Raw genomic sequence first — 25,621 nt, forward strand, 5'->3', positions numbered from 1 at the left:
ATATTCAGCTTCAGAAAACTCAGAAGTATCAGATACTTCTTAGAAACCCAGATTTGCCTTAAACTTCCCAGTAAAAATCAGCATCAATATCCTGAATTCTGTGTCATTTAAGCAAACTTTAATAATAACAACAAAACAACCCACAAAACATACCTACAGGTTTTAATCAGATTCTGAAACTACTTTTGTCTGAATTTGAGAAACCCTACAGCAGTACAACGATGTAAGTTGTGTACTTGTATTGATTTGGCTTGTGTGTTTTTCAGTGCTCACTATACAGGGCTTGCAGTCTTACTGTCACAACACTCTGAACGTTCTGTAAAATACTGATGGAAGTATAAAATCTTTTGCAGCAAATTGTTTTTTTGGGTGTTTTTTTTTTTGCTCCTTCTGTAATTTTGAAGTAAACTGTTAGATTAAACTTTTCGGTAAGCTGACTTGGAATTTTCCTTTGAGGTTGTTTTATTTGATCGTTTTCAGTTACCTTTCAGAAAATAAACACTTCAAGACATTATGTTGGAATAACTTCTAGGCCTGTGGCAGCGTCTGGTAATCCCTTGATTTGTCTTCACTTTTGTTTCTTAAAGGGGTTGTGTTTTATACTACCTTTTTAATAAACAAACTCATGAACAAAAAAGTCTTTTCTATGAGTTCTTAGAGAATGTCTTTGTCTCTTTTTTTGTTTTCCCCTCACTAAAAAAGTCCCATAGCATTTGCTGGGCAGTGACTGCAGTTCATGGTGCTACAACTGTTAGTATTTAGCTGGGATTGGTTTTTGTTCCATCTCTGTGGGCTTTGCTCAGTGCATGTGCAAATCAGGGACATGATTTAGCAGAGGGCTGTCAGGGTTGTATGGGCAGCTTGAGGTTGGACTTGATGACCTGTAAGGTCTTTTCCAACCTGAGCAATTCTATGATTCTGAGTCTTGCATGAAGGCAGAAGGATCAGGAGAACTAACTATGGAAACCATTGGTCATAGCTGAGAAGGCGTGGGGGCAGGAGGTACTGCAGGACAAAAAGAATTACACTTCTTATTCTCACAGTTGAGAATTATTTTATTAGAAACTTGACATTTTGAATGCTAAAACCAAAAAGCATTGGAAATGTCTTGATCCCAACGCTAGAAAGGAACAGGAATGGCAATCCCATTTCTACCTAATGTTCTTCAGGTTGCTCACTGAGTGGCTTTAAACTGATGCAGTCTGACAGTGGTGTGAGCCCTTTATGTAGCCCTCATAGGAAATTCGTGACTGACATCTTGAAAGGCTTTAGCAGGAGAAATCTGCTATACTGTAAAATGGAGTCTAGAAAGAGGGATCCAGGAGTGATTGGGGTGGTGGACCTGCTGAGACGTTGGAAGTCCAGTCTGTCTCGCTGTTAAAACTTGTCTGTTGTCAAGGCTGTGTTGGCCACAAGACTAAGCACAGCCTTGGAAAGTCCTACAGGCTGATAGCTGTTCTGGGACGTGGCAGGGAAACAGGTTCATATGTATTGATGCAGAGGGAATCCTAGGGTGCTGTCCTGCCTTCCTCCTGCCTGAGTGAATGGCCTCTTAAGGCTCTGAATAAAAGGCAGAAAGTTTTGTTACCTCTTGGATGATTTGTTTGTCAATGCCTTTTTCTAGCAGGAACTAGTATATTTGTCTTTAATACAGCATTTCTGGAGTGACTGCAATTTGGTAATTTTAATAAACTTAAAAAAAAAAAAAAAACCACACCAACAAACCCACTTGTTTCTCACATGTACAGAATACCAATGTTTTCACTTCAGCAGATCCAGGAGGAAAAAAAATAAGAATTGGTCACCCAGTTTATCCAGCATGCTGATGGCTGATCTCTTCCTCCTTGCTGATATTCCCAGTTACACACTTAATGCCATATGTGTAACAGGGAAGTCCTTTCTGACCCTGGCCAAGGCAGCAGGTTGGCTCTTGGCCGTAACTTGTTCATCACTTTATTCTGAACTCCTCCGAAGCCCAGACACTGTCTTCTTGACTGTGTACACATTGTCATTGGGGAAAGAAAAAAAAACAAAACCTATTTACAATCCTATTTTCCTCATTCCTGAAACCTCCTAACCCGGTTGACTTGTTGGAGTGCATTTCATGCATTCTTAGTAGATAGGCTGAAGGAAACGCCTAGTTCAGTCACTGCTAGAGGCTAGAAAGCGTGCGGGGAGTTCATGAACGCCGCTCGTCTCCTGCAGTCACCGTGCTGTGCATGTAGCTGTCGGGGGGAAGGATTACACACCACTGGGCACAGCATGAGCACCCCACCTGCAGGACACCTCACCTGTGTGCCACAGCTCGTCACAGTGAGTTAAGGTACGAGAATTTAATTATTTCAATGTATCTTTGCTGCCTTTCTCAAGTGCTCCTTTATTTGGAAGACACTTAGTGAAGGATGATGTCTGCTTGCTGGGTTGTTGCTCAACGCTTGGGAAGTTGGAAATCTTTTGGGTTTTATTTTTAAGACTGGTTTAGGTGACATGAAACAGAGAATAAGGAGTTCCTTATCTAAAGCCACAGTGATGGGAAATCAATAGTACAAGCAAGGACTTGGAAATGTGGAAAACAAAGTTGGCACCTGTGGTGAGCAGTCAACAATTGCATCTCTTAAGCCTGTTTACCTTGTCTACTGAAAGGCAAATAACTTTGACAATTATTTGCACTGTTAGCCATAATCCAACCCTTCTGAGAGCAGCATAGGGTTGGCTGAGTCTGTTTCGTCCCACCTATATTCTGACAGCACTTTGTGGCAGGCAGAAAGGAAGGATTTCTGCTTTTTTTTTTTTTTTTTTTTTTTTTTTTCAGACTTCCTGCTGTGGAAGACAAGAATGGGAAGTTCAGGTAACTAGCTCAGCTGAGTTATATCCAGCTTTCTTATGACTGCTTGTTGGAAAGCACAAGAGGTTTTAACATTCTAGTTAAATCTAGTTGATTTAGTAGGGAATTACTGGTGGTAGTTGGACAGTTGGACCAGATAAACTTGGAGATCTTTTCCAACCTTGGTGATTCTATGATTAAGGGCAATAAGAAATTGATGTTCTTGCTTCAACAGACTACTATTTTTCTAGCGTTGTAACTGTACTGCTGTCAGAATTCACAAAAGTGTAAGCTGCTACACACCAATAAATGGTGCTAAAGGACCTTACAATTAACATCATAAGCTGGTTAACATGTTAATAAAGTGGTACGAAGACAAAATGGCTGTCTTGCCGTGAGCGAGGAACAGGAGAAATGGTCCTCTGGGCCAGAGCTAATACTTTTTAAATTGTATGTTGAAGGATGCATCACGGAGCAGTGTAGGAGGAACTGGTTTGGTGCTTGCTGTTGAGATCATCTGATCTTTCTTGGTCCTTTCTCAAGCTGTGTGGCAGCTGATGACTTTGCCAAACTTTCACCACTTGGGTTGGAATTTTCCATGGCAAGCGTTGGCCTCCAGATAAACAGCCAGAAAGTTTTGTAACCTAAGTTGTGTATTGCTTTCTAGAACCAGGCTGGGACAAAAGTAGTGTCCTTTTGCTTAAAGTTCTTCCAGTTATTTGTCTGGAATGTGCTAGCTCCTTGCTCTCCTCATATGCCTTGGGAAGGTAGCTATAAACCAGGAGGAAGGTTTTGGTTTGAACTGTGCTCCGTTTGGGAAGATTTGGTCAATGGCAAAGTTCTGAAAGACTGGTATCCCAATCAGATGGCTGGGGGTGGGTGTGGGGAGTAGGATCTCCATGCATTTCCAAACTGGTACCCAACCTGTGTGTGTTGTGATCAGATGGGGTAGAGGCTGGAGCTGGGAAAAGGATGCAGGAGTAAAAAAATAGTAAAAATCTGAAGAGGCCTGAGGAACTCGGGGGTTTCATCATGAATCAATAGTTGATGAGAGAGAATAAGGACTAGAAGATGACTGGAAGGAGCAGAAACCCGGATAAAGAATCTCATCTCATTGGCAACAATTCCTCTGGCACCACTAATTTCAGGAAGACAGGCTCACCGCTGGCTGTGCCATTTAAGACGAAGAGTTCTTCCTGTACCGATCTGTTTCTTTTGGCAGGGGCTGCTGCTTATTGAAAATGGAGGAAACAAGGAAGCTTTCTCCAAAGCCGTGTAAGAGCAAAGAGCCTGTGAAAACAGAATGGGGAGCTCAGAGCGTCGTCTTTACGTATTTCCAAGGAGATATTAACAGTGTGGTGGATGAACATTTCTCTAGAGCTCTGAGCAATGCCAGGAACCCACAAGACCTGAGCACAAAGCACAAGAGCGAGGTTGTCGTCCCGAAGCATGGTGAGCTGGGTGCTGAGCTTTTGCTAAGAAATAGAAGATGAAACGTGCTGTATTTTCTCACATATACTTATACAGCCTTGTTTACAAATAGTTTGGAACTATGTGCAAACAAAGCAGCAAAGTCATGCTTGCAGAGCCCTGATTTATATCACTGGGACATCCGCAGTAACTCCCTGTTTGCTGGGCTGCTTCCCAAACTCCGCATGGGTCCATTGGCAGGACCAGGTCCTCATTTTCCAGCCAAGAGCCTCCATCGCAGTCAGGTGCATTGAGTGCATTATGACTTAATTTGTTATTTCTGCAAAGAGCTATTTGTCTAAGCTTGCAAGTGTTAAAACTCTGCTTATGCCTGCAAGGAGTGGAGGGGAAGTACTGGTGGTGGTGATTTACCTGCTGTTAGTATGAACTGATGTTAAGATAAGCGACACTAAAGTGAATATATGTTTATGTGCAAATGAATATGCAGTACTGTAGTGTTCCCTTAAAAATGCACTGGAATTTGCCTCTGGGGTGGGGGAGGAAGATGAAAATTAATGGGACTTCAGATGTTTTCTTTCTTTCTTTGAGCAGATAGCATGTCTCCTCACCAGTGGAATTTCTCCTCGCATTGCTCCAAACCATATCCATCATCCTCCTCTACCAGCATGTCCAACTCTGCTCTGAATTTCCCTGCTGTTGCTATGGCAGGGCAGTACCAGCCAGCAGCTCTGCGTACTCACCCAGCACCGCCTGCAGACCTCTGGCCCTTCCCTTCCCTTGGCACTCCCAGTCTCACCAGCCCTGTGTATCATCATGCCGTGCCCGACCTGCACGTGGTGGATGAATCCATCTCCGACAGGAAATACGGTTCCCTTCTTGGTCTTCTACAACAGGAACGGTGCCTGATGTCCATGCAGGAATGTGCTGTGAAGCAACACTCGAGTTCTACTTGTATGACTGGACCTGCTAGATTACAAAATATAAGCCAAAGTTCAGTTCCTGGGGGAGGTAAGGAAATACTATCACTTTATTCTTTGATGGCATCTCATGGAAGGAGACAAAAAGGTAGAGTCTGTCCTGAGTGTGCTAGAATCTGAGCCATCTTCAGCCCAGCTCATAGAAATGGTTTTCAGCAGATATCCAAAGCTGGAATACTCAGGACTGATTAAGAACAACCACCATGCATTGGCCACTTGCACCCTTATTTTTTTTTATTTTATTTTGAAACATTTTGACTTGCTTTAAGGAATCATTTGAAGTGAATTTCAATAACATCCATGTGCTGTCAAGACCTATTGCCTCTAGGTATCAGGATGGTGGCAGCAGTGCTCCCACTTAGGATTAAAAAAGGGGCCACTCATGTAAGAGCCCTGAACCGCCAGGCTGACTGTTTAGAGCACAGATGATGCTGTGAACCAAAGGTGTGAAGCTGCAGCCCTTATCAGGAAGGCCAAGGGGTTCTCTCCCTGCTCAGCTATGGTCAGTACCATAGGAGGTAGGTGGATGGCAGAGGAGATGGGCAGAGGACTGGTGGCCAGCCTCACCTTGCCCCACAGCTAATTGCTGTCCTTACCCTGTGTGTCAGAGACCGTGACTTCTCTCTGCAGCACATTCCCCAGCCCTAATGCAATTCATGTAAGAGTTGTGAAGACAGTGCTCTCTGCCTTTGGGAAGCTGTCAGTGACCAGACTCCTGCCCATTGCCGGGGTATCCTGTGAGGTCCCGATGCATTTCCCTGCTGGGCTTTCCCATTTGGTAGCTTGATGCTGGGTTCCAAGAAAAAGGGTTGTGAAATTGCTGAGGGGGTCTGCGGGAGGCACACAGCATGTCCTACCTGGAGTTTACTTATTCCTAAGGTCTAGCTGCCCATGCATGGAAAGGGGAGAGTCTCCATCTGGATTGCATGTTTTCTGTTCGTGGTGCATACTTAGATAGGTTTAGCTGAGGCTGTGTTTGAGGAAGTGAAATGATAGCTGAATTGCTTTAAGGAAGGTGAAATTTAAGGATTCAATTTTAGAACAGAGCAAGGTGCCCTCTTCCCCCCAGGGGGCAATGTAAGCCCAAGGAGGCTTGTCAGCCCAGTGCACCAGCTGCTCTGAAACACAAACATGTTGCATGTAACCGATGTGAGGAGATGGTGCTAACTGTAGTGGACTTCAGTTCAAAAATTCAGGACAGAATTGAGTTAGAATCATAAGGAAATATAATGAAGCAGCTCAGTGTCCCCCAACCATCTTCAGAAGAAGTATTTTCTTTCACACCTTTCTGAACATCTGAGGAGCCTCACAACAGCACATGCGTAATGCTGTACGTCTGCTTATTGAGCAACCCAAAAAACCCAAGCAGATTAGGGACTGGCCATGCCTTTGGCAAGCCCCTGTGATGTATGCATCCAGTCTGGCTGTCGGAGTCCCTGTTTCTTGGCTCTGTTCAATACACTCCTCATTGTGCTGTGTCATGTTTAAGAACAGCTGATATTTATATTTATGGAAGTGTATGTTGCTGTGCCAGACAGCACAGAGCTCCCCAGCACCTGTGCTATAGGCTGGGCTGCAAAAGCACAAGGTTTCTTTAGGAACTGCTGCCTACTTGTAGCTCTATGCCGAATCTCTGCTCATCTCCAGTATTCTCCTTTTTTAAGAGAGGAAAGCCAGCTCTTACCAAGGCTCAGAGAACCCCAGCGCAAGCCATGCCACTGCAGGTGAGTAATGAAATTAGCAGGTTTGTAACAAATTAGTGCTTGTCTATAGAGGACAGATGCCTTTCTTAAGCACAAGGAATTGAATCCTTTTTTTTACTTGCTTCTGGACTGCATTTCAAAAGTTTGGTTTTTTTTCTCTGGTAATGCACACTGCTATCCTGTACCTAGAAAGAGGGAAAACACTTTGTTAAAGTGAGATGTGATTTTCTAACTCCATCAACTCCCGTTTTTGTTGTTGTAGCATGGGCCTGCTGCCTCCCAATGCACCCATTTGTCATTGCCCCTGATCTCTTGTGCCCCTCTCACCAACAAACCCACTGCGCTGCTGGCAGCGTTGCTTATGGCAATGGGAGACATGGCTTAGTGGGCACGGTGATGATGGGCTGATGGTTGGACTTGATGATCGTAGTGGTCTTTTCCAACCTTGATGACTGTACAAAATGACTCCCAAAGCATTCAGGCTTCCGCGTTTTTCTTGGTCTCCTGAGCTGTGCCCTGTGCTTGGGAGGTTACCCCAGTGCTGCTCCGTGGCTGTGCAATGTTTTGGGGAGAGCTTGGATGGCTCATTCTGGTTATTATCGTAAGAGCCCTCTTGCATCAGAGAAGACCCAAAGGTGCAATTTTGTTTGTGCAACATCCGAGGGGACTGAATGGAGCGCTCTGGTTGACAGTCCTGTTAATGCTGTGTCTTTCAGGTATTCAGATTCATGACAGAAGACAGGATTTGTACTTTTAGCCACGGGACATTTCTACTTTATTCCAACAAAGTTCTTGCCATGAACTGTTCCTATTTGTGACTGTGAATCAAGAAGAAATGAACTGCAGCTGTTCTCTGCTTTGTCTCTCAGATGGAAGAATACTATTTACTGTGTTAGGAATTAAAAATTGCTCTCTGTGTTCAGTAAATATTTCTAATAGTTGTGGCATTGAAACTGATGGACTGTGTTTGTTGTGAAGAATCGCTGTCTGTTGTATGGCTTTCCACACTTAACCCTCTTTGAAAGGACTTTTAGCACTTTTTAATCACTGTTGATAAGAAGCACAATTATATCACAGAGGGCTGCAATTAGCTGCAGCTGCTTATCTTGATTTGATATCTCTGTAGTGTTTAAAATAGTTGTAGACCATGGGCTTCCATTGCAAAAAAACTTCAAGACAACCATGGGCCAGAAAAGCTCAATATCATCTTTAGTTTTCCTACATACAGCAATTTGTAGCCCATTACAGCACCTGGGCTGATAGAACTCATCTTAGTTCAGCAGCTGTAAAAAAGTAGAGTAAGAAAATCCCACCCTGTATAATACAAGTGTACTCTAGTGTATACAAGAGCTAGCGTATACATGAAAATGCATGCAAGAGGAACCGTGTTAACTAAGTGAATAAAAGGTAGGCCAGCATCCTACTGATGTCCTAAAATCCCTCCTGGTTTTGATTTTTCTATAAAATTGCTTTTCTTCCCTTGTAGCTCGAGTACCTCTCAGTGTAGTTCTCACTGTTACTGTGCTGACCATTTCCAGAATGTTAAGGCTACGTGGTTAAATAATCTGACTTCCTCTGTGAGCCACAGCGATGATTTCTGTGCTGCATTCCCTCCATCTCCTCACAGATTTGTGCTGTAATTCCAGTGAAATTATTGCTTTCAAATCTTTGTCTCCCTCTGCCATTTCTCCCAAAAGAAAATGCTTAAATGAATTATCCCTAAGGTCTGGAAAGACATGAAAGAGTATACTTAAATGCTTTTAAATTTTTCTTGGAACAGCTTAGTCCTGTGCGTGTCACAGCTGGAACTATTTGAGTTGACTCAAAGTCAGTGTTCCCAGCGAAGCAAGCAAGTTGAGTTGGACAGCACTGGAGGGAGTTGCTCAAATTCAAGGATGCCAGGTTCTGCCGTGACGTGGGAATGTTTCCATCACTACAAGGTGTGGTGATGCCTTGTCCTCGTTGTGCCACAGTGCAGCAGGTCTGGCAAACAGGAGAACCACCTGGACAGCCCACGGAGAGCCTATCATATGTATAATTTCTTCCTCTAGATCTGTTTGTGCAGAGCAGAGTGGTTCTTGCTTTTCCGCTTGCATCCATGGTGCTGCCATTGTGCTTGGTGCCAGCAGCTCCGTCCTGTTCTGTACGTGTGCTCTTCTGCTCAGGACTTGGCAAACAGCATCATGCATTCAGCAGTGGCCATCTGCTGCTTCCCACGTTTATTTTCAGTTCCCATTCTGAATGCAGCAGTCACTGTGGTGATGGGAGGAGAAAGGACGTGTGAGCTGTGCTCATCTTCTGCCTCCCTGAGCTCTCAGTGCTGCAGTAACCACTCCAAGGGATGGAGGGGATGTTTCTGGTAACCACCTGAGCTATCTTCTTTCATTACGTGCAAATTCACAGCATTCTGCTCCAGCTCAGAGTTATTTTCTCTGCACAGATGGCTTTCTTCCATTTTTTTTTTTCCTAGTGGACAGAAGAAAAATGAACTGGGTGGAAAGAAATATTGAACCTCTTGCCCACCCCATTTCCAGTTGGCTGGAGAGTCCTCCTCTGAGTTCTCATGCACTGTTATGCTCAGAGAGCTCCAACAGAAAACTGGTGCACACTGGCGGTGTCGGTGCCTCTGTGGCTGGGTCCTGTTCCTTGTTTCAGTGTCACGCAGTCAGAAGGCTGGGCCACCTCGTGCCACTGCTGCTGTGCAGGCAGCTGGGCTGTGGTTACATTACCCCAGTCATGGTTGTGGTTTCTGTGCTGAAGAGATGCACAGGTGATGGGGAGGCAGCAGCAGGGTCATGGTGTGGGGCTGCTGCTGGAGTTTTTGGGTGACCACTGTGGAGCAGAGCTGGCTGAGATGGGGTGGTCCCCAAAGCATGGCACACAGGGAGGCCTACATCCCCTCCAAACCACCCATGGTGACCAGCATGGATTAGCAGCAGTGCTCTCCCCGAGTGTTTGGGCTGTCCCCATGTGCTGTTATGCACCACTCCATGGGTATCCCAGGTCCCACAATGCAGGGGAAGCGGTGCAGACTCAGCTAGGCTGGATCTGCCTACAGAAGAGCCGCAGCTCATGCTCACATCAACACCAAAAGTGTGAGAGCATCCTGAGCTGCTCCCACATCCCCAATGTGGGCTGCCTCAGCATGGGCTGTGCAGCACTGGGTTTGAGCCTGAATGAGCTGTGTTTTCTCAATCTCCTTGCTCAGCTGGGAGGTGCTGAGTGATGGACACAGCAAGATCAACAGGGTCGACCTGTATTTCATACATTTCCTACAGACAGACTGCCTTTCTACCTGAGGTAGGGATAACATAACACCTCTCACAGTTAAAACCAAAAGTTTCTATGCTCAGCATTGTTACTAATCACCCACTTTAGCTTATAAGGCCACACATTTACAAAAAAGAGAGAAGTCTCTTAAAATAAATCCTTCTGCCAGCTGGGAAAACAAATTGAACGGATGGAAGGAGACTGAATGTACTGAACGCCCAACGGGGATCTCGTGTGACTGAGCACAGCCTACAACAATCCCAAGCTGCCTGCCTGTTTCACGCTGCCTGTGCTCTACATGAGGAGCAACCACTGCTCAGCCCAGAGCCTGCACCACGCTGTGTTTCTGCAGAGGGGTTTCCTGTCAATAATTTCAGTCGTTTCTTCCCTTTGTTTACCTGTTACTTGTTATTCCATCCCTTTGTCCTGCCTCTCTGAAGCTGACCCAGTCACTGCTATTGGAGGTACTGCTGGTGGATGCAATCAAAAGACAGCAGGTACTGCACTCAGATGTCTGCAGAGAAAAGCCAGGGCTAAATAACAATGATAAGCAATTGGAATATTCCTCTGACTGGATTTTTCGATGCAGAAAGGTAGATTAAGTCGATTTTAAGGAACTGTTCCTGACTTCAGTCAAGCTACTGCATAACTGAGGCATTTGAGTAGTGTTACACCATCAGTTCCTCTCACTGTGCATTATTTCAGGATGCATACTAGGGAGGATTTCTCCTCCAAAAGAGTGGTCAGGCACTGGCACAGGCTGCCCAGGGAGGTGGTGGGATCACCGTCCCTGGGGGTGTTTTAAGGGAAGGGTGAATATGGCACTGAGGGGTGTAGTTCAGTGAACAATACTGGTGGTAGGAGGATGGTTGGACTATAGATGATCTTAGTGGATTTTTCCGACCTTAATGATTCTGTGATTTGTTGATGCTGGCTCAGCTCGGTGCTCTGAATACACTTTTCCCTGCCCTTGTGTTAGTAATAGGTGCTGACTATGCGTGTGCTAAGGGCAGCTGGGCATGACTTGGCTCATGAACCACAAAGGTCTTCACTTGAACCACAGCATCAGGAAACATGGGGAGCAATTCGTGCTGAGCTGAAAGGCTGGGGCAGGAGGGGCAGGAGTTGTTCCCACTTTGCTCCACACAGTCTCCATGTGCCACTCATTGATCTCTTTATTTGCTGATGGAGCCTGAAATAGTTGCCTAACGCATCTCCTGGGTGATCTGTTGCTCAGGCATGGATGCAACTGGCTGTGCCCAGTCCATGGGTGAGCAGTTGCAGTGTGCATGAGGGCAGGATGCTTTGCTGGCTCTGTGGGGCACAGAGAGCACCTCTGAGGTGCAGGCATCTGATTTTGGGGATGCCCTTTCTGCAGGTGGGAATTCAAGGATCTTCCAGCCCTGTTCCAGCTTTCATTCTTACGAAGACAGCTACAAATCTCATTACATCCAGTGGTGCGTTGCCAACTTCAGCTGTGCCAGCACTGCCCTTCCCTCTGACTTTGTTTGCGTCAGTAGAGCAGAATTGTTGCACATCTCTGCCGGCACAACCAAAGGGAAAATTGGTGCATCTCGTCAGTCTGGCTCAACTCGAGAGTTTCAGGGATTGTGTTCTGGATCTTTTATAGCAATCTTGAAAAGAGGGAGAGAAATCTGTAATTAAATCAATGCATATGTAAACGAGCATCTGCCACAGAACCGGTTTAACTTCTTTGTGTTAAACATGTATTTCTGTTGATGCATTATTTGTGACATATTCTTTGTATATAAGCATGTTATTAAATTGGAATTTGGCATGATTTAAGCAATTAAATGAGTCAAACTGTACAGTTTGCCTTGTCTATGCATTTGAACTATTTTTTTAAGCTGCTATGTTGGCTCTTGATGTGCATTACTGAGATTGCTCTCACTTGACAGCTACTTTCATGATTATTTAGCAGTAGGTTTGGGTAAATCGTGCAACTGATAAGCTGTCAGCACTCAGGTTTTCATTGGGGTTGTGAATCTAAGAGCCCTTCTCTCAGGGCTGTGATTGAATTTGGTCCTTTGCTGTGTGTCCCCAGGAGCCCTTCCTCTGAAACCTTGGCCAACACAACGGTGTCACTGACTCCTCTCTGTGTCTTTGGTGGCTTTAACACAAGAGGCTCTGTTTCAAACATCTGGCACACAGTACAACTCTCAGGAGCAGGCAGGCATTATGGAGTGAAAGAAGATGTTGTTCTTTCCCATGTAGGAAATTAGCCTGGGCTTGTATTTCCTGAGTGCTCAACGCTGCCATTTACTTCAGGGATCAACGTGATTCATTATTCCTTGTTTCTCTAAAGGGTCCAATTCAGAGCTCGGATCCACAGTCAGCACAGCAGGGGTCACTGCCAGCTGCCTGAGCATGTGGTATTGCTGCATGGTGGTGGGTCAGCAGTGCTCTGCACACCTGAGGATGAGCAACGCGCTGGCACAGGTGTGTTCTGCATGGCCACTGGGATGTGGGTGGTGCTCCGTGCTGCTGATGGCCAAGATGGATGTGGAAAACCCATGAACAAGAAATGACTTGAGGCAAGGAATGCAAATCCTGTCCTTTTGCCTGATAACAAAACAAGATATTTGGAAAAGCATACTGCAAAGCCCAGTGGAAGAGAGAGAATGCAGAGCTTGTGCACGCTGCAAGTGCTTGCAGGTGCTGCAGTTCTTAAAAGAAGGCAACAACAGCAGAGCTTGGTGTTCACCGAGGCAGCATGCTGGGCTGATGTATGCAACACTCATTAATTTTGTATGTTAATATCCCCAGAACAGCTATGTAACTTCAAGAGCATTTCATTTCTTGTGCAGAACTCTGACCTCTTTCCTACCTGAGGCACCATTTCATGAATGAACCGCTGGTGCGTTTTCGCCCAGCGGGAGCCACAACATCACAAAGCATTGTAGTAGTGCCTTAGAGAAGGCTGCAAGGAGAGGTGGGCATGGCCTTGCCTGGGCCAAGGGCTTGCAAGCTGTGCATCTTCCTGAGTCCTTATACACAACCAGAGAGAGCTTTCTCAGGATTTTTTTGAAACCTGCCCAGAGGAAGGAAGAAGTGGCTTCAAACCTTGATGGTGTTATCTGTCTTCTGGCTTGGAAGGTGTCATGGCACCATGACCAGTCCCAGCATAGCTCTGTGTTATGTGTGCCCAGAAGGGCTTTCCCTTGCAAGTAGAGGTCTCCAGCTCCCATAGCCAGGGCTGCTCACATGCCACTGCATCCAGGTGTGTTTGCATACCATTTCTCAGGGAATCCTGGAGCTTGCTCCTTACTTCATCTTCATTTCTGTGAGGTTTTTAATAGAAGTTTTTAATAGAAGTTGCGTTAGCAGGATTGTAGAGGAGAGAATATTACGTATGCATCGTGTGGTCTCTATGGCTACCCACACTCACATCTGCTAGAGCCATATGTGGTACTGCAACTGGTACTGTACCAGTTCCTCACCTGGAATTGGGTGGGAGTGCTTGGCAGCTCTCAGCATAGGGGAGAAGAGCTTCCCATTGCCTAATGTTAATACAGACATTGCCTTTTCCATTGCTCTTTGCAGGCACCCAGGACCTTCCTCCCAGAGATGCCCATCTGTGCATGCCATGCGGCGAGGGAACCTTGCTTCATGTCTTCTCCCTTTGAGCTGAGCTCCATGAGGGAGGAGATGTACGAGGTGGTGGGTTTGCACCAAAAGCAATCTGAGTATTTGCAGGATTAGTTGAAGACCAAGACTCTTTCTTAGAACCCTGAATAATACGTTCCTGCCCTCTAGGATATGCTCAGTGGTTTTTCTGGCAAGAACAGGCCAAGGAGTCGCCTCCACCACCAAATCCTTCTGAAGCTGTTTGCAGAAGCAGAAGCGAATGCTCGGAAAGCAAGCCTGGTAAGTATTAGAAGAAGGTTGCGTAATTGCCTGGTGCTGTGGTTCGTTTCAGCTTTGCATGGGTGGGCACTGCGGTGTGAACCTACTTTCAATTCCATTGATGTGCTTGCCTTGCAAAACTAACAAAAAACCCCAAGCAGCCCCTTTCTGAAAATCCTGACGACCACCCCAGAGGCTGTGTGCATTGCTGTTATTTCATGCACTGGCAGAGGGAATGAGTGATGAGCATCAGTGAGAGCACAAAGCTCTGCTCATGGGCAGGGACATGGCTCTACCCATTGGACACCCAAAGCAGAAGGGATGCTCCAGGCTGTGCTGTGGGCTGGCCATCTGCTGAGCTCAGTACTCATTTTCAAGTGTGAAACAGCCTTTGTGGAAAGGATGCGTAGCTCAGCAGGGTGCTCAGTGTCCTGCCTCTCTCCAGCAGGTGATGAAATTATCCAAAATATCTTCCTGGTGACAAATGTGCCGGGCTCTAATGGAGATGTTGTGCCAGTAGGCAGAAGAGCTGGAGCTGCCAAGAAGCCTGTGGTCATTGGCGCCTACATTGGAAAGGAAATATGTCCCTTAGGAAAATACTCCATTTGTGGAACAGCCTTTCTGTGCAGCTACCATGACATCAGCTTTGTCAGTGCATTTCCTGCTCACCGAGCACATACACAGAGGGCATCAGGGACCCCCACCATGCAGCAATAGCAGCATCCCAATGCTGCATCGCCATGGCAATATTTCCATCTGGTACCTCCCCAGCAGACTGTGGGGAGAGCCTGTGCTTGGCCACCAAGGTGCATATTTGGCATTTGTTGCTGTGCCAACACCATTTTCTTCCACATAAACACCCTGAGGTGACATCCTTGTCCTCTTGTCTCCCTCTGATCCTTTCTGCAGCAGCAGCCAAAGGTGGATGGATGGGGCAGGGAAGAGTCAGCAGATGGCAGAGTTGTTTTAGCATCTACTCTCTGCCATGCCGTGCAGCTCACAGGGATTTTATTTTGGATTTCTTAGCAAGATCATGTCCCAGGGCTCAGAGCACTGCAGCATGGTCTGGGAGCGAGCTGTGCCCTGGCTGAGCGTGGCAGCTCTCAGTGGGAATGCACTGCCCACAGCTCGAATCCTCATTGCTGCCCCTGTGGGTTACCGTCGCAGAGTTTATCGCATGCCATTCACAGCGATGCTGCTCTGCCTTTGTGTTCCTCTGAGAAAGATTCTGGATTGGTTTTGTAGGTAAAGCCATGCGTGTGCCTTGTCCAGGTGTTCAGCCTTAGCGTTTATTAGAGCACATGGCAGTGTGTGGGTTTACACTCAGGTGCTGCCTTCTCTGTGGTTTGGTCCCTATCCAGGGCTTTTCTCCTTGCCTGTCCCTTTCAAACAGGCTCACCCTCACACACCCTCACCGCCCCTTGCCTGTCATTACCATGAGTGTGAGCCTCTTGGATGCTGTGGGGATCCCACTGAGCAAGAGGATCATGCTGGGACTGACACGATGCTTTTCTTTGCAAGCATGGCCACATCTCATTGGGCAGAGATGCTGTGCATCCTTTGCTCCTCCAGCAAATACTGCTCCTTCCACTGCCCAGCAATTTTAGGGGGGCTTTGGCCATGTGTTTGACCTCCTCTTTGTATTTAATTCTAATTTAAAGCAAACAGAAACATTAATAGCAAGACTTAACAAGCTCTTTGGTCCCTGCTACCACTGCATGTAGCGTGGCTGATCTCGCCCCAAGTGATGAGACAGAAAGAAGCACAGCGCAGTGCACCTTTGATTTCCAGCTTCTGAACTGGTACAAACCATGCAGCCACATCCCTCCTCTGCCCTGAGTCTTTTGTTTTGCTCGCCAGCCCCACGCAGATGCAGGTTTTGTTTCAGTCCCATCCCTGGAGAGGAATGAGGGGTGCTGTGCAGGCGATGTCGGCCCCCCCCCACCCACACCACAGCACTTTGCCGTGGGAGGTGGCCGCTGGGTGCAAAACCTCCCGTGGGCTTTGCTCATCCCCATCACGTTTCGTTTTGGCTTTGATGGTCTCAGACCTGTGCACCCTGAGCTGGGCAGAGCAGCACCCTGGGGCGTGCTGGGTGCTCCTGCCCTCCTTCTGCAGTGACTCACAGCTGTTTGGCATCACAGGGCTGCAGCTCGCCCTGTGCCAGCCTCTATTTTTAGGAAGCTGGGAGAGAGAGGTGCAGCCGTGGCAGCGAGAAGTTTCTAGTGCCTTTTGTGGTTTCACGGCTGCACTGAGGCTTCGCATCAGCACTTTGGAGGCACGTTCTCTGCGTGGCTCTGTGTGGCACATACCACCTAGACGTAGTGTGTGCTGCCCAGATGTGCTGCCCAGATATGGTGAGAGTCACGTGCCTTTCGGGGCCCTCCATCCTGCAATGAGGCTGGTTCTTCTGCTTTTCCTGGCCCTCCACCCACCCCAGTCCCTTGGGATCACTAGCTTGGGGTGCACCCATGGCTGCAGCAGGGATGGATGGTAGGAAGGGGCTTAGGAGATGGCATCCCCCGGAGCTGGTTAGCTCAGAGAGACAGCAGCACCCAGTGCTGTCCCCTGGAGCTTTTTCCCTTGGCTCTTAGCAGGGTGGCAGAGAAGGGAGAGGTGTTCCCTCGCATGTCTGGGCATTCTCCCCTGGCCTTGCAGTGACCTGTGGCAGCTCACTTCATGCCTGCTGGAGCCTGGAGTGTTTGCTGAGCCTCACAGGTATCTTTCTGTGGGCATGGGACACCATGAGCAACCAGGCTGAAGCCTGCAATTGCCACCTCCTACCTTCTCTTCCATAGACCATCCCAAGCCAGACCTTTCCTACTAACTCTGAGGTTGCTCTGCGCTCCAGAGCTTTCTCTAAGTCATACAAAGTTTAAAAAAAAATGAACGGAAACTGTAATGCAACCTTTCCTTCTCCGGATGCTGGTGATATTTTCTGTGATGTTCTGGCTCTGTCTGTCTCCTCTCTCTCCTGTGACGGGTGTAATCCTGAAGTCATGAGATCTCGGGAGACACGAGAAAAGAAAATCTAAAGAACTGATAAAATAAATGATGGAAAAGCTCAAATTTCTGCTCATGGTCAGAAGGACTAAATCAGGTTTTTCTCATAGGTTTCCTTCCGCATCCCTCCTACAGCATTGCAGGCAAACTCCTTTTGTGACTCAGAATAAAATCCTCTTTCTGAGTGTATTGCTCTTAGTGGTGCATAGCACCTGGCTTTTGTCAAGTGTAACGAGCTGGTGAGGTGAGCAGCATGTTTTAAAGAGCTAGTTACAAGAAACCGCAGCAAGCACCCAAAAAATTCACTCTCTTGTCATCATCTTTCACCTTGCTGCGTTCAGAACTGCTCCCGGCCTTTGGCACATCACCAGGGCTTGCAACCGGATATTTTCTCAGTAAACAAAACCGAGTGCAGTGGAGACGATTTGCTGATCAGCGGAAATACTGCAAGTAGGTCAATAGGAATGCAAGCGATGGATCACATTTTCCCATCGTCTCACCCGGGTTGGAAGAACTTCATTCGTTTGGGTGCCCGAGCAGATGGGCATGGTTATGTTCATGGGGGTTGGGGGTGAAAGAAAACCCTATTGGTTTCCCAGTGGTGGGATTGTCTCCAGGTGCAAGTGAACTTCATCTTCTCTGCGGGAATCCCACATAGGTAGGCACTGGGTCCTCCATAATCCCTCTGTGCCTCTCTGCTCACTCCCCCAAGTTTCTACAGCAGGAAGTGGCCAACAATGTGCAGCCATGAGACAACCTGGCTCTGGCAGGAGCTAACGTGGATTTTGAGGGTTTTGAGCCCCTCATCCCACAGGTGTGGTGCAGAACAACCACAGGACCTGGTAATGGTGCCAGAGGAGATGGTTGGGGCTGGATTGCCAACACAACAAAATGTTTTCCTGAAGAAGAGCGACCAGCCTGCCCTCTTAACAAGGCACGCTGACGAATCTCTGCTGGGATCCCCACCGTCGTATTTTCCACACCATCTTTTTCATCAGGGCGCTGGTGATTATTGAGGCTGTGTTTCCTGGTTTTCAGAGCAAACCAGAGAGCCTCCATCAACATTTTGTGTTGGGGACCCCAAAGCGAAGCCTTTCCCTATCCTCACAGAGCTGCAGGTTTGTGCTATGGGGCTGGGGTTTCTGGCATTCCCTGCACGTTTCTCTCATTTTTGTGAGATGGTGACAGGTGGCTATCCAGAAACATCTCTGAGAAGATTTCATCTGCTGAGGATGGCCAGGGCTCAGGGATTGCTGTGCAAAACCTTATTTGCTGCTCTCTGCATCACTCACTGCTGTGGTTTCACACTTTATTGACTGCCTCTGGGTCCCAACACTGGCGATTCGGGGAAAGTATTAAGTAACGACTTCTCGTGTCATTTTGTTTCTCATATGAAGACTTCCTCCAAGCATGAGTATTAAATTTGGAGGAAAGTCTGAAGTGCTTTGGAAAATGTCGCTGGTTGCCCTCTGGCTGAGGCATGGGGTGAGGACTTAAGAGTGTGCTGAAGGGCTGCTGTGGCCCCCGGTGCCATGGGGTTTCCCTGGGCTTCTTGATGATGCAGGTGGCAGACCCTCCATGGCAGGGACAGTTCTGTCAGCTCAGAGACCTGCCAGGGACCAGGGCTGGTATTTCCAAAGGTAATACCGACTACAGCATGAGAGGGAAGGAAAGCACTGGTCAGTAGTGCCCACAAACTGCATGGGGGCTGCAGTCCCATCCCAAACAGGGTATTCAGGAAAGTGATGGAGTCACCGTCCCTGAACATGTTCTAGAAACACAGAGATGTGGCACTGAGTGACATGGTTAAGTCAGCCTGGTGGGGATGGGTTGATGATTGCATTTGATGACCTTAGAGGTCTTTTCCACCCTCAATGATTCCATGATTCTATGATTCTATAATTCGGTGCTCCCCTCTGTGCAAGAAGGTGGCAGAGTCAGCATGGCAAGGGGGCACAGGACCCTGGAGATCCATCAGCCACTGAATTGCTGCCAACAAAGACCCTCGCACTGTCATGCATTTGTGATTTGGGTTATATTTGGGTTATTTGGCTATATTTAGGAACACAGTGACCTGCCAAGGTCAAATACTGACTGGGTTGCAAAGATGTTTGTGCTTTGCTACCAGCACTTGCATTTGTAGCTAAGAGCACCCTAACCACACAGGACAGGATGCGAGAGAGTGGGTAGATAGCAAAAGCGAGTGCTGGAGCCTATCCTGCTGTGCTGTGCAGCCCCATGGCGCTGGGAGCCCTCCTCTGCTGTCACTGTGGGTGAGAAGCACTGCTTAGCACCACCCTGATTCTGGCAGGATCCAGCCCTTTATTTGCTGCGTGCACATCTGATAAGAGCATTGCCTTCAGCCTGTTACTTTCAAAACAACTTTGCATGATAGTTTGATCGACCCAGCCCCCCATGCAGGCAGCCCAGCTTCATCCTCTTTGCTCTAGCATGGAGCAAAGCCAGTCTGTGGCAGAGGTCTGTGACTGGTAGCAGTGCCCAGAGTCCCCAGCAGCCCTTTCCATGCCCAGATTTGTGTTAGTGGGGGACACAGTCTGAGGATGCTTGTGCCTGTGGTTGCAGGGTGAGCACTTCACCACGACAGTGGAAAAGCTGCTCAAAATGTGTCTTTCCAAACTGATGGCCAAGCACAAAGACCCAAAGTCTTGTTGTCCAGGAGATGAAGCCATGCCCATTGGGACATTGCTGTCCCAGTGCCCACAAAGATGTCCATTTCTCCAGGAGCACCCATCCTCATTCTACCTGGGGAGACTTCACCTCTGGAGGGCACAAAGGAAGGACAGGAACCAGCACAACCCATCTGCCTCCCCCAAGTATCACAAAATTGTCCCTCTCACAAAGGAAACAGAGTAGAAAGCCTTTCTTCCCATTTTGAGAAATGAATGAGTTCCAAAAAGCTTCCCAATGCCTGGCAGCCCCCACCACAATTTGGCGATACTGCCCACTGACTCATGGTCTACCTTGCTCTGAAGATGACTAGTCATGAGACATTCATCCACAATAGGAAAAACCAACACTGGGGAAAACCAGGAGTGTTTCAGAGGCAGATATGAAAATTCAGAATAAGAATTGCTACCTGCTTCTGGTAGGACGGTAGGAAAAAGTATGGAAGTGCACCAGAGAAGAACGTCTAAGCAACCTCTTTTTTGTTGTGGGAGATGGTGGTGAACAAACCTACCCACTACGAAGGTTTTTTTCCAGGAAGTGTAGGTTGCTGCAACCTGTATCCCTTGAGCAGCGGCTGCTCACACAACAGTTCTCATGCTACTTGCAAGCAGCTCATTTGCAGGAGCACCAGCACCGTGCCCGGAGGATGAATGAAGCCTACAGCTCTGCAGCACCCCGACCCATAAGCAGCACCTCTCCCAGCACCATGAAAATGTTTATGTGCTTCCTTGCTGTATTCATGGTGGTACAGACCATTGGGACCGTACTTTTCTGCTTATATCTTCACATGAAGATGGATAAGGTAAGTTTTGGATAAGATAAAAGTTATCTCTGCTGGACTGCTGAAACCATTTGCCTTCAGCATGGAGAGGGCTGGTCACCCAAAGGAGGAACATTGGGCAAGATGTTGCTGACCACTGGACTGATGCAGGAATGGGGTTTATACACCATTTTATATGTTCTCGTTTCTGCTCTAACTTGCCACTAAGAGAAGATGTACACAGATGAAGAGAGCTGTTCCTTTTGTTAACGAAGTGAGAATGGATTGACAAAGAGGAGCTGCTAAGAGCAAACCTGGCAGAAGTAGGCAGTCTGGGTGAACCAGGGTGCTGTGTTAGCCTTCGGGTTCCTGGTGGTCGTGCTGGTGCCACAGCAGCACTGGGACCCTCATCAGGGGGTAAGAGAGTCCAGAAATGAAGTTTTTTGAGGTCAGGCTGGACGGGGCTCTGAGCACCTGATGGAGCTGTAGATATCCCTGTTTATTACAGGGGATATGCACTAGATGACCTTTAAAGATCCCTTCCAATTCAAAAAGTTCTATGATTCTGGGATCCTTTCTGCTTTGGGAAAATAAGCAGTGGATCTTAATACTTCACCCTTTTTGATGGAAGGTGCGTAGTATCCATAACCCTGTCCCACACGTGGGACTTCACTTAGCAAAAACAGAAAAGCTGAAAAGTTCTATTTGAAGTTGCTGTGACTGCAGCAGCGCTGCACAATGCTTAAAATCACCAATCTAAAACTGTTTCCCCCAAAGCAGAAAACAAATAAACTACAGAAATGGAATAGATCTTAAACCCAGAATACAGATGCAAAGATAAGACTGGTATTAGCACCTTTTAAATGTGTTGTCTTGATCTAAATTAAGATGTAAGTGGGTGACAGCCTGGGGCGTAAGCTTCCTGGCCGAGCAAAGTGGGGCAGCTCTGGGTTGGGGCACCCAGCAGTGGATTTTGCTGGTGGATGGTGGGAGCATTTGGTGTCCCTCTCCTCCCCATGCTGAGCAAAGACCACTGACCTTCCCAAGCTGTGATTTGGAGAGGATGCCTCTTATCTGCATTCCCCAGCAGCAACTCACTGACCCTCTCTCTTCTCTCCCCCACCGGCAGATGGAAGAAGTGTTGAGTTTAAATGAAGATTACATCTTCCTGAGGAAAGTGCAGAAATGTCAGACGGAAGAAGGTCAGAAATCGACATTATTGGACTGTGGAAAAGTTCTGAAAGGCTTCCAGGACCTTCAGTGCAAGGTAGATTGCTGCTGGGTGGATACAACCCCTGCTGAAGGTGGAGGGAGACTCCTAGGCACACACAAACCATCACCCAAAGCCTTCTTGAAATCTTGGGGCTACAGAACAAGTGCTCTTTTTTATACCTTTTTTTACATGATAATTTTACACTATTGACATCAATGAAAAATCTCATCCACTTCTCCCCCAAAGCTTGGCTAGAGCAGGTCCAACTTCAGCATGCCCAAGGCAGGAGGGGATGGAGCTTCCATCCTGGCCTGAAAAACACTGATGTTCTGCTGTCTTCCATCTCTCTCAGTTGCTGTGCAGTGGGAAGGAGGATGTTAGGAGCACTTTTAAGCTCAGCCATTAATGACAGTGCATGGCTTGGATCAGCTGGAGTGAGTCCAGCGAGGAGCAGGAGGAGGATGCCATTCACATGCCTCCCCATGGCTTAGGAACATCACCTCCACCTACTGCAGAAGTTTCTCATGTTTGGGTGCAGAAGAACCACCTTGCAGAGCATTTTAATTGCACAGCATTATTAAAATTAAAGACCTAAGAACAAAAGCTCTGCAACCCTCATGCTGCAAAGAGCAGGGCAGCCCACAGCCATACCCAATTCTGGAAAGGTTCTGGGAGATGTGATGGCTTCTGGTACCTTCTGTTGGTAACAAACAGAACCAACTGAATTTTGTCCAGAGCATCCTTTACGCACAGACTTTAATGGTGTTTGATTCATACATCTTAAAACAGTGCATTATTTTTAAAAAATGTAAGGATACATATCTTCAAGTATATATTTTTGCTGTTGTTGCAGGATAGGACAGCCAGCGAGGAGTTGCCAAAATTTGAAATGCACAGAGGTGAGTGTCATGGTGCTGCTGAAGGGAGGAGAGATGAGTGGCTGCAAGGGGCAGGAGAGAGGGTCTGGTCCTTTGGTCCCCTTGGTGGAGTCTGTTGGGAGCAGCAGAGCATCTCCATGGGGTTCTGTGCATGGCAGGGGGGTTGGCACAGACGTGGACACAGTTGTCTTGCCAAGATCCTGCATTGACCAAAGTTGATGAAAACGAACTCAAAATTAAATCCTTCCCTTTTTCTCCTTGCAGGTCATGAGCACCCCCACTTGAAGAGTAGGAATGAGACATCTATGGCAGGTAAGCAGCGGGCACATCCAGGTCACGTCATTGCTGAGGCCAGATCCTGCCTCATTCAAAGGGGAGGGGGCTTTGCGGACTGCCTCTGGGCTGGACGTGCACCATGGAGAAGCCTCAAGCTGGGAGTTCCAGGTTGTGGGGGTAGAGCAGTGCTGGGCCCCAGTAACACCAGTGTTTCCAAATTGCAGAGGAGAAGAGGCAGCCGATTGCAACGCACCTGGCAGGGGTGAAGAGCAACAGAGCAGTGCGAGGTAAGGTAGCACTTGTGGCTTTGTCCCCAGCACGGCCCTCAGCTACGTGCCATCCCACGTGGCTTACCGAGGCAAATAAGAGTTTGCAGGGTCAGCCTTCCAATCTCGCAAGGACTTCTCAATCAGAGCACCTTTGATTTAATTCTGGAGTAACTGCCGGTAATCGGCAACTGCTCTTTCCATCTCTGACGCAGCAATTCACCCAGAGCTCAGTCTACCTGTGGAAAGCTCTGAATTAGATAAGATCAAAGAATCGAGATGCTCGTTGCATTTTGAAACTCCCTGTTTGAGCACCTGTTGCAATTACAAAGCAGTCCCAATCTCAGTGGGCTGCCAGGAGCTCTGCGATTCGGCAGTGGGGGGCACAGGAGATGTCTCCATGAGAGTTCATGTTCACAAGCTGCTCCAAGGACACCACTCGTGCCCCAGAAGCAATGGCAGCAGCAGGTCTGCGCTGTGGGCAGAGCTCCTGGAGCAGCACCAGATGCTCATCTTTGCACCTCCTTGGAGAAGTCTTACCTCTGCTCCAAGCACTGATCTTTATGGTCATTTCCAACCCAAGCCAGTCTATGATTCTATGATTTCCATGTGGTTAGATGAAGGAAGCAAAGCGCTTCTCCATTCACACCAGTGCAAGGCCTTGTGTCTCGCCAACAACTGCATCCCAGCTTCAGGGATGGGAATCAGTGTCCCATGGTTTGGGGATGGTGTCGTGGGATGGACAGGAACCCCCTTTTGCCCCTCTGGGGTTGGAGGCTGTGATGCCAAATGTCCAAGGGGCTGCCCTGCAAAATCAGCCTCCCGAGCAAGATCTATCCCAGCTCAATAGACATATTTTCTCCCCAGTGCTGGAGTGGAAGACGACGAGCTATGCCCCAACAAGCAGCTTGATATCCTACCACGAGGGGAAGCTGAAAGTGGAAAAAGCAGGGCTCTACTACATCTACGCACAAGTCAGCTTCTGCACCAAGGCGGCGGCTTCGGCGCCGTTCACCCTCTATATTTATTTGTACCTCCCCATGGAACAGGACCGTCTCCTGATGAAGGGACTCGACACACACAGCACCTCCACGGCTCTCTGTGAGCTGCAGTCCATCCGGGAGGGCGGTGTCTTTGAGCTGCGGCAGGGCGACATGGTCTTCGTCAACGTGACGGACTCAACGCTAGTGAACACCAACCCCGGCAACACCTACTTTGGCATGTTCAAGCTGTAGAGAGGAGGGGCCCAGCCCGACTCTGTTGAGCCAAGGGGCTTTCCCTGTTTCCCGTATTTATGTTCCCCTGCCTCTTTGTTGTTCTTGTTTCTTATATTGTATATTTTGTTATTTATTGATGAGGGCCAACGGGCCCTGAGAACAGGAAAGGAAAAAAGTTTGAAGCTGTCGTTGTCTGCACTTTTCTTTTTTCTTTCATTGGTAGCGTTGCGTGTCTGGTCCACCATGCCCTGCTCTGCTGGCCCAATTACGCCCCATAATTTAGCAAACTCTACCAATGCTCTTTCCTTCCTAACACCATAGGACGGCTCAGGGTGCTCCAGCCATGCTAAGTTCATGCATATCTCCTGTACCCATCTGCTTACAGAACATCAACGGAAAAAAAACGTTAAAAGGCTGAAGAACGTCTCCTCTAAAGGAATCGATCAGCCAGGCACTGTCCCTGCGTGTTGGCTGTTGGTGATACATTATTGCCACTCTAAGTGTATTATGCTGAGAACTCCTTTTTTCCACTCATAACTGCCTACAGGACTCAGCCTTCTTGCTCAACATGGCCAAGTTTGCGCTGGTTGAAATTCAACCATCATCAAAAACACTGTTGATGGCTGGGGGTGGCTGCTGCTTTCAACCCAGAGCTCTGGTAAGGCACTGGTGTTGTTCTGCTTTTGGTGAACCAAATTTGCCCAAGAGAATGCTCTCATACCAGATAGAGAGCCCCTGTGCAAGGGGCTTTTGCCACTGTTGTCAGGTTTGGACATGTTGCCTCTCTCTAGCTGTCCTCAATGGGAGCAGGAAAGCACTGAGGTGGCAGGAGCACAAGGTGATGCACAGAGATTGGGAACACTCCTGGAGGCAACAAGTCTGCAAGTGGAGGAGATATCAGATGTGGGTGCTTCCTAGGGTTTGCATGGCATCATGAGGCAGTGGGCCTGGTCCTGCTGCGGTGCTCAAGTGCAGGTGCTGCCAGGTTGGACATACCAGTGGTGGGTGCCCATTGCTGCCTCCACAGAGTCAGAGAGCAGGATTGCTCTGCCTGCTTGGTTTTGTCATAATTTAATTTGCAGTTTTGTGGCTGTTCTCCAAAGCCGCATAACTTTGTCTGAGAACGGAGCGTTCTTGTACCATGCCTTGTATAAAAACTATTTATTTAACTTGAGCTAAAACTGCCTCATATTTATGGACAGAGGGACTAGCCCAAAGTGCATGGGAAACTGCACAATGTGAAGGAGC

The 25,621-nt window shown here is 47.7% G+C and overlaps 2 protein-coding genes across 2 annotated transcripts; both read left to right on the plus strand.

Annotated features, from left to right (window-relative positions):
* The first annotated feature begins 2,064 nt into the window (after nt 1-2,064).
* VGLL1 (vestigial like family member 1) lies at nt 2,065-8,355 on the plus strand. The gene is made up of 5 exons (XM_048959605.1): nt 2,065-2,323; nt 4,047-4,276; nt 4,847-5,263; nt 6,897-6,956; nt 7,652-8,355. The coding sequence occupies exons 2-5, from the start codon at nt 4,066-4,068 to the stop codon at nt 7,690-7,692; spliced, it is 729 nt and encodes a 242-aa protein (XP_048815562.1). The 5' UTR covers nt 2,065-2,323; nt 4,047-4,065; the 3' UTR covers nt 7,693-8,355.
* Nucleotides 8,356-20,335: 11,980 nt separating this feature from the next.
* CD40LG (CD40 ligand) lies at nt 20,336-24,555 on the plus strand. Its single transcript, XM_048959519.1, has 6 exons — nt 20,336-20,565; nt 21,653-21,790; nt 22,590-22,635; nt 22,879-22,926; nt 23,115-23,177; nt 24,024-24,555. Exons 1-6 carry the CDS (start codon nt 20,410-20,412, stop codon nt 24,389-24,391), a joined length of 819 nt encoding a protein of 272 aa, XP_048815476.1. The 5' UTR covers nt 20,336-20,409; the 3' UTR covers nt 24,392-24,555.
* The last annotated feature ends 1,066 nt before the right edge of the window (nt 24,556-25,621 follow it).

The sequence above is a fragment of the Lagopus muta genome, chromosome 13, assembly GCF_023343835.1.
Source record: "Lagopus muta isolate bLagMut1 chromosome 13, bLagMut1 primary, whole genome shotgun sequence".
NCBI lineage: Eukaryota > Metazoa > Chordata > Aves > Galliformes > Phasianidae > Lagopus > Lagopus muta.